The 17260-nt window shown below is 34.6% G+C and overlaps 1 protein-coding gene across 1 annotated transcript in view; it reads right to left on the reverse strand.

Annotated features, from left to right (window-relative positions):
• Positions 1-14813, reverse strand: part of LOC138304607 (cyclic nucleotide-binding domain-containing protein 2-like) — a 28100-nt gene extending 13287 nt beyond the window's left edge. Inside the window, 4 exon segments of the mRNA XM_069244775.1 lie at positions 9213-9287; positions 9741-9846; positions 10119-10198; positions 13670-14813. Of these exon segments, the coding sequence (XP_069100876.1) occupies positions 9213-9287; positions 9741-9846; positions 10119-10198; positions 13670-14461 (1053 nt within the window). The 5' untranslated portion in view covers positions 14462-14813.
• Between the last annotated feature and the right edge of the window lie 2447 nt (positions 14814-17260).

Below are 17260 nucleotides of genomic sequence, written 5' to 3' on the forward strand. Positions count from 1 at the left end.
TACATGACTGCCTAGATTTGCCTTTTTGTTCACCTTGAAATCATATTAAAGTTCATACAGGTCACATATGCTACAACAATACATTTTTTGCAGTACACCTATACATCAAAGACCGACTGTCGTATAGACATGCTATTAGACATTTCCATCAACTAAACGGGTATGAGAATATGCGAACTCTAGTGGGGGTCAATTCAAAGTAACTTAGCATTAAAACTGAGTTAGAAATAGAGACCCTCTGGGCCTCTTTTTAGCTCACCTGGTCCAAAGCCCTGCAGATAGGGCGTTAGAATTGTAGCTGCTGTCCCTATTGCATGATCGTAAAAGGCGACTAAATTTAGGATCTTAACTTTCCACTTCTTCCTAACTGACTTTAACTTTCCTTTTGGCCTTGAGTTGGTTGAGTGTTCGCCCCTGTGAGGAAGGCTCTTGGTTCCGTCCCCTGGGCGAGACACACCAAAGTCTATAAAAGCGGTAGTTTCTTCTCCTGCTTAGCGTTCAGCATATAGGGAGTGGGACGACTAGTTTACCCGTTGGCAGTATAATGTGACCGGGTAGGGTGTGTTTCTTGGTTTCTTCGGTGGCATGCTTAATATAGCACTATAAAAATGGCAATAGTTCCGCTATACAAGAAGACACAACACGAACACACCGCAGTCTCCCAAAACACGCACCTCGCACTTCACACACGCTGCACACTGCATATATATATGGGAGGCCGTCCTTGCATGACCCTGGCTGTTAATAGGACGATTAAAATAATCAATCCACACAAAACCAAGGTAAGATTATGCGATACCGCGGCGTCTAGCGTCCGGCCGTCAACAATCGACTTTAATAAATTTAACAAAAAATGACTGGTAGCATCCCTATAGGGTCCTGACTGAACATTATACAAATGGTCGAGCTGCCAACTTGGGTCTGAAGGGCGGGGACAGAAGTGGTCAATTTGGCTATTTTCATATAAACGATTTCTTCTCTGAAACTAAGCATGGTATAGCACTCATAATGCAATGGGGATTCAAAAAATATACAAATGGTGGGGCTGGCCCCCGGGGGCCTGAGGGGCGGGGCCAAAAGGTTTAATTTGGCTATTTTCATATAAAAGACTTCTTCTCTAAAACAAAGCATAGGATAACGCTCATAATGCAACGGTAGCATCCTAATACGATGGGTATTCCGAATTGTACAAATGGTGGGGCTGACCCCGGGGGACATTAAGGTTTCAATTTGGCTATTTTCATATAAACGACTTTTTCTCTGATACTACATATATTGTAAGCATGGCATTGCACTTGTAAAGCAATGGTAGCAAGCATCCTTATATGGTGAGTGTTCAAAATTGTACATATTGTGGGACTGACCCCATTCCCTCTGGCTGTTAATAGGACGTTAAACTAATCAAACCATTAAACCATTGTAAAAAACAGGTCAGCGATACAGGCCATCTGGGCCTCTTGTTTCAAAATATCAGTAGTAGATACATAACAGCCAAAATATATAACATGATCTTATATAGTCTGTTTGGCAACGCACAAAAAATAAACACAAACACCCACAAATGAAAACACAAGCTTTCAGTTTCTTAATTTTCCATTGTTTTCAGTCAAAGGCCAGACAGGAAAGTAAATAAAATAACTACCTCTGACACCCTTCAAGTCAAATTAATTTTCTCTGCCTAGATACGTATGAAAACATCATCTCGTTACAGCGTGCATTGCATGAAATATAGGTATGTTGTGTGATCTTTGGAAAAACCGACTACAATCAAGAAAATGATTATGACAGTTCCTGCAAATTGATTTGTCGTCATTAAGAAAATTGAAGTAGTACTGTGATTGGTCAATTTACAATGACATAAGGACGTTATCTTATGAGATGTTGCCCGATCCTCTATGAAACGCAGTTAGAATAAGGATTTAAATTTTAAATAAAATTTTGAAGCTTATGAAAAAAAGCCCGGCAAAAAATATCTGGGGTCTTTTAAATTTTCTTAGTTGTCCACCTTCGCGGTTTTTTTCTTTTTTCTTTTTTTCTTTTTATAAATTCATCACGGCCAACCCGCTGTTTGAAAGATTAATGTAGAGTAAAAGAGTTTTTAAAAAGGATAATTTCTAAACGTTCGGGACATCTTGACTTCGACTCATAACCGACAAACTTTTCGTCGATTTCGATACCTACTAGGTCTAGACAGTGCACATGTATACAGTATGTGGGGTTTAGCTGATGTTGTCACTTACCCGTTTTCTAGTTTTTTTAAAATCCTTCTTCAGATTATACATTTTAATAAAACTAATGCATCATCTTATCGTGTTCATTGATCTGGAATGTGGCGATTTATTAAGCCGTCAAATACATTTTAACAAGTTATATACCGGATATACCATATCTATGAATACAATCTCAACACTTTGTACAATTTATATGATAGGAAGCAGCCACTGTTTATCTGTTTTATATGGCCATAAGGACTTCGTTGTACCTTTTGAATAATCCTTGTCAGGATGGCTTCATTTGTAATATTGTAAGAACACTTCGTAAATATAATTTTTGTTTTTAATTTTATATTTAGCTTCGTATTTCTGACGGTAGTTGATAACATCATTTTTATTGTAGGACATAGTTTGCATAAAGATATGCTTTCACGTTTTCATAATTAACAGATATCTCGTTGTTTGAATGCTGTTATATCTGGCCGCCACTGAGACGCGCAGTATTACGTGTTAATAACCACATATAAAATAGAACTTGTTTATACAAAAGTGGCGGCTTCATTTCACATAAATCACATAAAATGTTAAGATTTCATTTATAGATATAGTATATTTTAATATCGCATCTTAGCAAGCGATCACACGTATGTTTCACACGACAGGCAGTGATCCATCCATCCATTTTTGTGCTTAGATATTGGTTTATTACACATGTATCTTATTTCATTCATATAGTCTTAGGCGTATATAAAGCGATTATTATATTTCTCATTTGATTTTTGGATTTTACACATTTATTTTCAATATAATTCTTATAATATGTATACCACCATGCTCTCAACCTACATCTCTCCTCTAATCCCAACTAACATCTCATAAATGTATCAACAGTTGATTTTATTGTATCAGTTTTATTAAAATGTAATTTTAACTTTTTTCTAAACTTAAAGACCTTGTTAGTGATAACATCATCTAAACCACAGGTATGTGAACTGTCTAGACGCAGCAGGTAGCAAAGTCGACGAACAGTGCATTGGTCATTGTCTACAGTACAATGGGGACAACCTACGTCACCGGAAGTGATATCGGGCACACAGAGACGATAAAAAAAACGCCCGCTTCAAGATGAAAATCGGCTGAAATTATGACATAAAAGCAATGCATCTTCTAAACCTATCGTTCGTCAAAGACAGCGTATTGTTAGAGATTCTATAAAGCTATTAAATATCGTCAAACTAGCTCAGATTATGCAAACACCTCGACACAATATTTTTCGACAGCAGGGATATCGGTCACATTTTTATTCACTGAAACGTTATAAACTGCAAATAAATAAATTTTGCTGCCACAATACTGTCCCGTTTACTAATATGTAATATATGACTGTTGAAAGAAAATATTTCATTCATTATATTTGCTAGTGGAGAATCATATACGGTGCTTAATTGGAAATTATGAAAGTGATATCGGTCACATTTAGAACTTTGGGGGTAACGGTCACATCCAAACTTACGAAAACTGTGGTTAAGAAGCCAAGATACTTTTATTGAACTAATCTGATCTTGAAAGACGACTTTTTAATCCCCTAACAGCAAATGGTTAGTGAGCTATTGAAATCGCTTTTCGTCTATTGCTCGTCATCCGTCCGTCTTTCTTTTTCCACAGTGTGGCATTTGGTCTCATTTTATTCACCGAACATATGTCAAGTGTGATTTTTTCTTAACTTTACTGTTATTTACTGATATAAAATATATATTTATATTTTAAGTATTAGCTATCGTTCATTTTATCCGCTACAAAAGTGACATACCAGTATAATTTAGTTGGTGATTTGTTGCTTTTACAAAAGGATGTCGTTCACAGGGTAACGGTCACATCCAAAGATTTTGAAATGTATTGTCGCTTCGTAAAAATTGCTGAACTATGGCAGCGTTGTTTTCCCTAACTACTCATTCAGGTAAAGAGGAAATACTACCGAGATACATGATACATCATTAACTATTACCGTAACTATTTTGTTGCTGAACACTTTGGTTATTCGTACACTGTATGTTGTTTCGTTTTTCTATACATGTATTTGTACACACCCTTTGTTCTTGCATTGTCTTTGCTTGGAATGTTTGCTGAAGCAAAGTAGAACTGAGGTAACCGCTAACAAGCAGACAAATTACATCTCCATGGAGTACCATTATACTATTTTGAAGTATGTTTCTGTGTTAAAGTAAATATAACTTAAAAACTTCGCAGTGACAATATACAAGAAACTACCTAAAACTTAAAGATGTAAAGGCATCCGTTGTAAACAAAAGGAAAAGCACACCGATCTGTAAGCTACAGAGATACGTGAATACATGATAGACAGGATCACTGAGGGTTTTTAGCTGATAGCGTTAGTACAGTTCGACATGTCAGTTCACTAATAATTTCTCCGCATATTTAACACACAATAACGATTGAAAAGGTACTAAACATATATCTTAACAACAATAGCACAAATGATCATATGCAAACAAATTATAAAAGCAAATCATTTGATAACAAGAGGGCGAAGAGAAATCATGACTTTTACCATTGGATTTACAAATCGGTCAATTTAACATGTTGGTCCAATATCTTTAGCGCTTCATGTTGAATTAGCCGATGTCCAGTTGGCATTCATACTCCCCTAATTGTCAACTGAATGCAAAGTAATGAATATATTTTCATTTAATATCACTTGTATGATAACATCCCAAGATATTTGTATCTATAAAGAAAAAAATTATGACATCACATAAAAATAAGCGGATAGCAGATCATGCACCCCTGAATGTCAAATGCGCCTGGTAAGTATACATATTAGGGTTGCAGTGAAAAAGTAAATATATGTATATGAATGCTATAAAGCACCGTGGTAGTCAAATAATTTCAAGATAGCCAAATATTCATTATTTTGTAATCTTATCTGTCTCAAAAATGAGCATTAATAAATACAATCCTATGTTAAAAATGATTATCAAAATATCTATATCGAACAAGATATTTGATAATTGTATGTCTACATGGTAACGAACTTCAGGTTGTCGACTACCGCGTTTTCCCATTGGTGCATTATGCACAACAAGAGTAAAGAGAGAGATACATGTAGTACTTAACAAATTCCAGAAAGGTCCATTAAGTATTAAGCTCAAATGTGGAATTTGAACCATAGCAACAAGTCCATCTATTAGAATCAAGAAAGATGACTTTCTAAACATGAAATTTAAAAAAGATCCTTAATACTCTCTGGCATATACACCAGTGGTATCGAAATAAATCGGTTTCAAATTGATTCTGAAATATGTTATAAATAGCACTAGCTTGGTCCACATATGAAACCCCTCCAGTACTTTCAGAGAAATAACAGAAATAAAAGACGGACGGATGACAAGCAATGGGGGGAAGGCTATTTTTATAGCTCGCCAACTATTTGCTGATGGTGGGTTAAAAAGATCAATCCAATTAAAGTATTTTGGCGGGGTATCCATTGGAGTTTCATGAATGCGTAAATAACGACTACATGTACAATGCTGTAATATTCAGTTTTCGTAACTTTGGATATGACCGTTACCCCTAAAGTTCTAAGTGTGACCGATATCACTTTCATAATTTCTAATAAAGCGCCGTCTATATTTCTCCACTAGCAAATATAATGAATGAAATATTTTCTTTCAACAGTCATATATTACATATGAGTAAACGGGACGGTTTTGTGACAGCAAAATTTATTCATTTACAACTTTTAACGTTTTATTGAATAAAATATGACCAATATCCCTGCTGTCGAAAAATATTGTGTCGAGGTGTTTGCATTATCTGTGCTAGTTTGGCGATATTTTATAGCTTTATAGAATCTCTAACAATACACTGTCTTTGACGCACGATAGGTTTAGACGATGCATTGCTTTTATGTCATAATTTCAGCCGATTTTCATCTTGAAGCGGGCGATTTTTCATTTTTTTGTGTGCCCGATATCACTTCCGGTGACGTAGGTTGTCCCCATTGAGTATATGTGTCGGAGTCCAGATGTTTGTTCGTCCATGTGTGCAAATTGTGACCATCACATCGTGCGTGTCTGCCTTTCCATCCATCTGTCCGTCAGGTGTTATTTGTTCGTGAGCTTGTTTGTTTGTCTGTCTGCCTGAGTTAATAAAATTAAATCTAAAAGTATGTTTGTGTCATATGCAGCCTGTCCTGTATGTAAGGACGTGTGCACAGACAGATTAATAGACGTACAATGTAATAGACGGATAGAAGGAAGGACATCTTGACACACGTGTACAACTAGATACATTGTGTATATGATAATTTTATTCGTTCGTTCGTTCTTTCTTTTTTTTGTTCGCTTGCTCTTTTCGTTCGGTAATTATTGTTTTCATTTTTTTCTGGCGTGCTTTTTCCGTTCTTTCAACCGTTCTTTCGTTCGCACATTACACATAGTGCGATTTGGTGCGATGACAAAACGTATTAAAGCGATCGTCTTATCGATATCATGATTATTTTGGTGGATGCAAATCCCGTGTTTTGATCGCAATCAAATCTAGTTTCTTATTATCATTATTCTGATTATTTTCTCAAAACCTTCCTAACACTTTTTCTCATAAACAAAGCAAGCTACGACACTCAACTTTGGACATGTAATGAACGGACACAAGCTCTTGAAACCTACGCTCGATTTTGTAGGATAACGTTCAAGGGCAAGGTCACAGACTTTAAAAAAACTACTTTTTTGAACGCTCATAACTTCATAAACGTACGCTGTACGTCGTCCCTGTTTAATTATTCAGGTAGATCCTGACATAGCGCGTGGTTGTTTCTTTACATGTTATCAGAGATTATGTCAAGGTCAGAGGTTCGCTTAGGGGTCAAATAAAGGTCAAAAACGAAATTTACCATAGAATAGTTTTGAAACTTGGATATGAAAGGGCAGAAATATATAATTACAAGTGTCATGTGATCCATAATGGCGGATATATAGCCCTTTGAAAATGGCGCTTTTGGCGTTTTCTCGACAAAAATGTACAAGGTTTCAGCGTCTTTAATTCTTAATTATACATGCTTGAATTTTTGCATAGACATAGATTGGACAGATGTCTACTGAACTTATGTTTTTCATTGACCTTGACCTTCACTCAAGGTCAGGTGGTCAAATAACTTAAAATCTTTAAACTCATTCTTTGTAATAATTAAGAGGCCTAGAGTCCTGATATTGGGCCTGTGACAACCTGGGATAAAGGGCTGCCAAGATTATTCAAATGAATGACCTTGACCTTCATTAAAGGTCACAGGGGTCAAATACGCTGGAATATATATAAACGACTTCTTAATAACCAAGATGCCTAGAGACCATATATTGGGCCTGTGGCATGCTGGGATGAAAGACTACCAAGTTGTTAAAATGGATGGCATTGACCTTTATTCTAGGTCACAGGGGTCAAATAGGCTAAACGTTTTAACGGCTTTTTCTTAATAACCAAGATTCTTAGAGACCTGATATTGGGCTTATGACACGCTGTGAAGGGCATACAAGTTTGTCCACATGAATGACCTTGACCTTCATTCTAGGTCACAGGATTCAAATTAAGGAAATTTAAAAAAAATGTTCGTGTGTTTGTCTGTTTAACCTAATGAAAGCATAGCTGAAAGTATGTTCGTTTTATATACAGTTTCTGTCCTGTCTGTTTGTAAGGATTTGTTCATAGACAGATGATACTCATGGGCAGTTGATATAAAGTAACCCCTGGTGTATCGAGGATGCTTACGTACATAAAGGTCGTTCATCATCGTATACGTAGCTAAACAGCTTTCGAACATAATACAAGCTATATCTTGTATGAAATATCACAAGAATTAATAATGGGCAAATTATTTGACTCTCAATTTGCTAATTGTAAAGTGATTTAAATACGATAAGACGATATTTCGTAATATTGAACCCAAAGTTTGAGACTAATTACTTTTTTCTAGCTGTTCCTTTTCTTGTTCATTCCGCATCCAAGCTCTTTCTAAACTTAAACACCCGTGGTAAAAATTGTGAAAACCCAGTTTAATTCTGTGTGGGGGATGTTATGTGTGTAGTTGTATGAATGTAATTAGATTAATTATGTGGCCAAATGGGAAATAATTTTAACTCTAATTGTACGAGTTATCCCCCATTGGTGGAAGGTTTTCATAAGAAGCAAACAGGTGTATGTGTTTTTGTGTTGTGGAGAATCAAGACATGTAGAGTTCCACAACCCAAACTCACGTCCATGACACAACTGTAGTTTGGTAAAAGGCTTTAAGTACTACAAGATAGTTTATTCGGAATACCTTAAAGTAACAAAAATAAAAAAAGTGCCTGAGAGGCGGGGCTAATGAGTCAAATTAAAATTCAGATTTAAAAAAAAATCTTCTCAAGATCTTATTATTACTTATATCAATACCTGTGTTTTGATCGCGATCAAATCTAGTTATCGAGTTGCAGTTGATTTAACTACGCTATGCGGCAACACAGCGAAATGAACCTTTTAAAATTGTTAACAGATACACGATAAATAATGTATTTATTTGTTGTTCTATCTTCATCTTAACCCTTAAATGTAGATATAGGATATAATTTGTCTTCATATTTATTCATAAACTTTAGAGTTTTGTTTCAGAAATGTAGTGAGCGTTTAAAAAAAATATATAACATATGGCGCTTATCTGTCAATAGTTAAATTCAAATCTGGACCGTTAAATGTTTTGAAATGTTATTTTAATCTGTAATACCTTTTAATTTTATTCAAATTCGGTCACCCAACATTTATAGGAATCCACCGAACGTTTGCTCAGACATTGAAAGTATGTTATCTTATGTTATCTTAGATAGCATAGCCTCATTCTATTTGGCCATAATATATTGTCATTAAAAGTTGTTGAAGAGAAATAAAGCAGTTAAATCTTTGATGTAAACAAAATATCAATAATTAGTTTTGGCTAGGTTACGATCGACTTACATAATGGATTTCGCTATCAGTCCTCTCCTTTGGTCGTTTCTCTAGTATACGTCTTGTTTCATTGGACACGCTTGACTGATTATAGCCAATCAAAAAACATTTCGTTAATAATGTTTTCATATCATCCCTATACATTAAGTTCTACCTTATATAAACTAATTTCAAATAAATGTAATCCAATAGCATACCATAGTGTGTACTTTTAATGAAGTCACGAATTTTCAACAAAGACTAAAATTATCTCTGTAAAACATTAGTAATTACGTGTTATTTGACTGATAGAAAATTGACCAATGCGTCACATTATTTTAGAAAAAGAAAACAAGGTCCAATACAGAACTATAATACTGTTCTATTTTAGTATAGTAACTACAGAAGCAAAGGAATGAACCATAACCTTTAAGAAGAATGAAAAATTGTGAAAGTTCTTAAATTCCATGCTTGAATATTTCTTTTTGTTATTACAGGTATATTAACTATATTTAGCATATGCTACTTATTATGTAAATATTTTTCAAATGTGTCTACCTGTTTTGAGGCCTTGTAATCAGTGATGTCAAAAAGCAGATTGGAGGCACCTGCTGAATTGGTCATGGCGTCCAAAGTGTCGAAATGTCCGAGCATTTCGTCCACTCTGAAAAATAAATCATGTGGAACATAGAACCCACGTTTGAGTCATATTGTATGAAATAGTCAACAGGTTTGGTTTGCAAGTTATGTATCGCATAAGGAAATTCAAAACGCTTTATAAATGCGGAATGTGATGTTACTTAGCCCTATCATAAGAAACAGAGTAGAATGCACATGATTTTACCAAATGAAGGAAGGAAATAAATACATGTTGGTTGATAAAAGCAAAAAAAAAAGACAAAAGGTGTATTGTGTATCTCATTTAGGTTTACGTACGATTTAGAGTGAATTCGCCATGCTCTCAGTAAAACTACCAAGAATTTCGCTAGTCGTCGAAACCTCTGAATTGGCTTCCCCTGGAAACAAAGAAACAATTATGTGATAGATAAAACGAAAACATGCGTAACACGAACCTGTTTTAACCATAACACATTTTGAAGTTTAAGTCATAGAGCATTACACACAGTAAAAGAAGGTCATGAAGGGTAAAAGTTCGGTATTGTTGTCTGTACATAATGAAACACGAATCTTTATAGTGTTTATATCTGACTCCATATCAATTTCAAGTTTCGCCGAAATAAATGCAATGTACATGTTATCGAATCAAAATGGAAAAACGGTCAAAATCAAAGATTACATGGAATCTAGAAGTGTTTAATGTTATTGCAGGTTGACTGAAAGAAGTACAAATGCGTCATAGTTTCACACTTAAATTCAAATACAAATAAACATTTCACTTAACGTAAGTACGAATAAACTATTTAATGAGGTAAACACTATTGCTGTAAACGTGCTATTGTATTTATATTACATCCTATATGTACTTTAATTTTGTAGTGTATAACAGACACGTCAGTCACATAATCTTCTAATGAGGTTATTTTAATATGTTTAAGCCACACTTATACATTATTATTAAAAGCCCAAGTTGTTATTCCCTTAATATACTATTCTACAAGCAAGTGTTAAATGACCAACACGTTAAAAAAAGGTGCTGGTAACTGACCATTCGCCAGGCAGTATATAGACAAGTCCTCACACACGCTTTTCATTAAATGTCGGAGTAAACATTCTAGAATATTCAATGCAAAATAGACAGTGATAACCTGCTGTTTGATTGACAGGAAGCGATCCGTCAAGTTTAACATATATTGTAGTATAATAATATTATTATCAAGCTAGGTTTTTTCAAATTTCTACATTAGAAAAAAATATTCTATAAAAACAAACTCAATATTTATCATAGCACAATATCATTGCAACACAACATATTATATCTGCAACACAACATATTATATCTGCAACACAACATATTATATCATCAAGTTGTTATAGTTTTGTTATTAATTTCTACAAAATTAAACCCAATAAGACGTTATTTTGGTGTCTTTGGTTTGAGAGAGAAACATTTTGTGATTTGTCATGGTATAAGTACGCTGTATGTGTGTTACATGCAATGATATTGGAATATTGGATTATTTTTGATTATCTTTACATAGTCCTAGATACAGTCAAGAATTTCTTCACATTGGTTCATGAAATATTTCATTATACCAATACACAGATATACCTTCAGACTATGTAAGGCGTATGTAATAAAGGAGGAGTGTCAATTTGGCCCCTCTGGTAGCAATGACCGATAAGCATTATTTTTTGTTTACAGATACCCGGGGTTTAGTACATCATGATATGACATATGATTAAGGTCAAGTCGGAGACCTTTGTGAATGGGGGGGGGGGGGGTTAAACAGGAGGGGCAATTTCCTGTTTTGTCCAGTTTTGTTGGAACTAAATGATATTTTTGAATGATTCTTCATGAATTATAATTCATTTATATGTTGAAAGCAAAAAATGTTGAAAAAAATAGGTCACAGTGACCTAATTTTGTTTAATGTCAATTATTCAAGAATTAAATCCATCTGGTGCCATAATATATCGGAAAAAATGTTGAATATATTATATTATATTGTATTGAGCAAAATATTTGCATGTTATAAACTTTGGCAAAATATTTTATGAATGAGATAGGATTGAGGAGGGGAAGCAGGGGGGGAGGGGGGATTTTTTTAATTTTTTAAACTTTAAAACACCAATAAAGGTTTTTTCATATGTTCATATTGTATACAATTTTATTTGTGCAAACCGATCGAAAATAAATACAAACAAATGTTAACCAAGTTCAGGATATCTGCTCATAAATTGATTATAGAAATAGGGAGGCATCAAAATGTGGTAAGAAGAAACAGAATTTGTAACAAATGTAATTTAAGGGATATAGAAGATGTGTTTCACTTTATTTTGATTTGTCCATTTTATATTGATCTCAGGCGCCGATTAATTTAACAATATTATTACAGGACACCATCTAGATTTAAACTGATACGATTGCTTAGTATAGAAAATGTCAGGGAGTTATCAAATTTAGGGAAATACCTGTATCTAGCATTTAAGAGACGAAAATCGGAAATATATGTAAAGTTGGCATTACGTTTACATTTTATTGTATAGTGAATTTTGTATGTGATGTCATTATCCACTGTCTAACTGCATTGTAAATATATCTACAAATGTAATTATACATATGTATACATGTTTTGTACCTATAAGTCCAAGGGCTTTTGGTTAATAAAAGATTGATTGAAAGTATAATTTATGTCACTTTGAGTTTTTATTCGTTTATTTATTTCTTTTATATAATTATGCTCAGCTTTTCTTCAGGGTTTTTTCGGAGTTACTATATGTTGTATCTGAAACCTTGTACTTAGGCGAACTGTCTAGATAAAACAATAACATCATCCCGCGCGGTTCATTAAAATTACATTATAGAGTTTATATAGCATTTTATTTTATAACCAGAACACCCAGTATAGCCATAAGAGTTTATTTTTGACTCCCCAAATCAAATTTGTTCCTGGGGTTCGAAGCACATGTTTATTTGTAATGTGTTCTGAGAAATGGTGATTTGACCCCCTAATCAGATAAACTCCAACTGAATCCTTTGCTTTTGAAAATTATATTTGAGCTAGTTGACTTTAATTAGATAGAATGGCATAACGTAACATCTTACACGTTAACCGTTCGATGTACAGGTTTTTATCGTTACAATAAATTGTTCTGCACTTAGATAATTTTAAAAGAAAGTTGAAATGAAGACAAATGTAAACACATTTAATCCAGTACAAACACGGAAACGTACAGCGTTCACCGAGTGTAAAAATAAACCCATGATCAATAATCAAATATCTTGCCCTATACAATGTATTACTTTACCTATATTTTATTCTTTACATGTTTCACTTACATTTATTTTACTTCTGTTCATGAATATACGATGTTTGACAGCTGCATTTCGCTTCGTCATTTACTAAAAAAATAATTCTCGTTCTTTCCTTAATGAATTTAATTACCACCATCTTTACCGAGCATTCAAAGAACCTGGTGCTCCGGAAGGATGATATGTCCTCTGCATGTGTAACTCATTCAACCATGAAAATGTATAATGAACTGTTTCCATCTTTGAATTAGAAGATTTTTAGACGTGTCGTTATTGGTGAGATCAGATAAAAAATCATCCTTCCACGGCACCAGGGTCTTAAAAAGCATTCCCTTTAAATTATTTGTGTTTGTCAATACTGGTATTTGACTTATTTATCAGTATCTTGTTGGGGTTAGGTATTAAAAACTTAATCCAATTAAAGGTTAATTATAAAAGGTAAAACACGTAATTTTCAAAGCTACAACGTTGCGTGATATGACATGTTCAGTACAATAAGACATTATTACACACTAAATACACTAATTGCCAACAGAATAAAGGGAGACTTTACCTTCCTCTTCCTGATCAGTTTCCGGCGGAAAGTGTTCATGACGTCATTTCCGGGATCCGACCCCGTTAATGACGGACGTTTAGCCTGTCCCGGGATCGTTACTGGGGAAGAGTTTGACTTCTTTCTCATCATGTCGACAATTTGCTTCATTTTTTCTTTATTTTCATGTGTCGGTTCCGGTGTTTTAACGGGAGTGGATAGAGAAGCCCGATCTTTGGTCTGACTTCGGCGTCGCGGCCTTAAACTTCTTTCTGTAGAAAATCCCAGCATCCTTGTCGTTAGACTCGTTCTCTTCTTTAACGCCAGCTCCTCGTACATCGCCAATTCAGTATCCGTAGATATCTGGCGATTAACATTTTTGTTCGGAAGTTTGGCTCCCATTGAATTCAGAGACTGTAGCATTGCTATTTTCTTCATCTCGTACTCTGTCACTGCTATTTCGCCCCCGTCACTATCTGATCTACAAGACGAGCGGCGACGTGAAGATCTATCAAAGAAAGAGCTTCTTCGACGATGAACCCGACTTGTGCTTAATGTGGAAAATACATCAGATTGGTCATCGTCCATAGCACTGTCTAGAGAATACCGGTACTTCCGGACAGCCGGTAGGGATTCTATCTCCTTCAAGTCTTGTCGGAGTACATTAATCATGGAGCTCCTTCTTGACCTTCTTTCTTTCTGGAATTTCTTCAGCGACGGTACATCGGAAAGTTTGGATTGTTCTCGGACCGCCGGGAGAGGTTGTAAGAACCTTCCGTGGCCGATGGGAGACTGCGCTACCATTTGTGCCATTGTGATTTCGTATTCAAATCTTTAAAATAAGGTTATCACAAATTTATCCTACAGGAACATATCCATCATATGTAACTTATCCATGTCACAGAATCGGTAGGAACGACTTTGAAAATCCACTACATTATGTTACAGTATGCATTTTCGAGACTCTTCCCTTCACAAAGCATTGAGATATTTCATCGTTTTGACGTTTTCTCCCTCGATCCTAAGTCAAAGTTGACTCCAGGCTACGGTAGATAGATGACAGAATCGTCAATGAAAGCCATTTCCTTCACATTGTAAAATCCTCTCTATTATCCACTACATATGTCACCTTAACAAGAGAGGAGTTTCGTGGACTGAAAACACGGCCAACTAATCGGGATACCGTAAATTACGTGAATATAAATTTGGTTATCGATAAGCTACGCTGGATTACCTTGAGCCGGGGGATTAACCTCGACTTGATCGCTACGTGCGTTTTAGAAACTTGTGTTTTATTCGAACGAACCGAAATACATCTAAACATTTTAAAAATATGCCGTATATTTTTTTGTAGGTGTAGAGTAAAATATCGTATTTTAACAATCGTAAGCTGAGATTGTAAAAGATTTTTTTGATTGAATCCTTAAGGTATATGATTGTTTTACACGCTGTAATACACTCCGTGTTAAATCACAGGGATTTGAGAATAAGTTACAGTTGAGATATATTTACCGTAATCAATACCGTATTAAGAGTGCTCAAGGACTATTTCTAGATATTTTAGAGGACCTTTAAAGTACCTTTACATCGATACTCTAAATAATGTGTAAGTACATGTACCGATTTGTTTTTTTATATCTAGACTCGTAAAACGTCTGAAGATATGGACACCCTGATTGGTCTTATCACAGACCCCTGTGCTTTAAATCGTATAAGTCAATTAGAGATCAAGCGTGATTCCAGTTAATGGGGTCACGTGCATTTATCTGGTACAATTCTTTATATCAATACACAATGGGATTAGTATTACGAAATCCCGGTTATATATTTATTGGACACAACTCAAGTGATTTAAAGCTAAGCTATTGACCTTAACAGTGAGTTGTTAAGGTCAGTACATGTATGGAAGTAACATGCGATATAAAGTCAATAACAATGTCGGTGCTTTATACAACATTTCTAATCTTCGTTATTTCCAAAATAAGATTTATTCTTAAAAGAATTTAGAAAACGTGTATTTATATATCTCCGTAATGTACCGCAGTTAGATTGATGTTTTTATAAATAAGTTTGAATATAAATACAGTTATAAAGGTATTAAAAGAAGATATATCTCATAGCTATGTTCCTTTCACAGGTCAACATTTTCGTGATATCAATACTAAACGTAGAAACGTTAGTAGATTGGACACAAGGCTATGTAAACGTACGATACATAACGATGTGATTCACAACATTTGTATATGTCACAAATATTAATTTTCGTGTGCATATCAATGTCATGAAAATTCGCAAAAATAATCCCCAATGCAGTATGTAACTATGAAAATACATCGTTTATAATCTGAATTCAAACATTTAAGATAAGCCATCTGATCTTAACCGTGTAAAAAGCGTGATTGGAAATTAACCAGTTTCGTTTCTGGAGTTCTAGTAGATATCAGAGGAGGAAAATCGATGGATTAACGAATTAAAGAAAGAGAAATGTCCTGATGTTGACAAGATTTATGGCACGTAAGTGTGCGATAACAGATCACATTCATTTATTGTTGCTAGGATTTGAAAAGTGACACTTTAAATCTCAAGTACTTAAAGTAGAGATACCTTAGTTAGTATTAAAACACATTATTCATTGTTTCTATGTCCGTTAAAACCAGTCGTTGACGTGAAAACACGATTACACGAGGATGTAAAACGTTGAAAGAACGACTTTACGAGTGTATAAAATCTAGAGTCTTCTGGTGTGCATGTTAATATGGAGTCGACAACTCATAGTTGCATAAATCTAGAGTAGATATATTGTAATTAAACATATACGTAACAAAATGAAGTCAAACCGGTCATATATGTCAGATATTACACACAATTCTGAGTATATAACTGGATTATAAACTTCACTGTCTAGAATGACCTATTCATGGTGACCAGTCAGTCCCATCGGGGGACGTGAAAAGGTCGATGGTCACCTACCGTTCACGTGAATTTTCTCCGAGTACTCCGGTTTCCTCTCACCCTAAGATCCCTCGAGCGATTTCATCTGGGTCACCGAAAGTATTTTGTTTAAGTTATATAACTTTTTAGCGATCGATGTAAAATAAATAAAGTTTATATATGTGTTTTTATTTGGACCCATCAGAGTTTTAAACATTGTTAGATGTTGTAGGGGTATTTAGGGTCTAGATTATAAATCGGTAAAAATCATACTCTAACCAAGACCCCCTAAAATCTCCAAAAATGGTCTATGGATACTCTGGTGGGTTCAAATATACATATATATTTCTTTCTTTCTTTATGAACTATTTGTATACACATTGCATATTTAAAAATTAAAAGCATATGGCAATTATATTACATAGTTACGAATCTTTGGTTAGTTATTGCAGAAATTTAGAATATCATGTCATCGAAATTCTTGCAGTTCCGGACAATTATGTCCGACTGTGATCTTGTTTTGTTTATTAGAATTTGTGACGTGTGTAACTAAAATATAACTTCAAAATTACAATCGGCAGCGGGACGAAATAGAGGATAGAAATGTAAGTAACCATTTATACATTGATTTTAGCTCTGAACGGAGTGGTTTTGTATCTCAAGTAACAAGACATGTTCATG

Source organism: Argopecten irradians, chromosome 12 (genome assembly GCF_041381155.1).
Source record: "Argopecten irradians isolate NY chromosome 12, Ai_NY, whole genome shotgun sequence".
Taxonomy (NCBI): domain Eukaryota; kingdom Metazoa; phylum Mollusca; class Bivalvia; order Pectinida; family Pectinidae; genus Argopecten; species Argopecten irradians.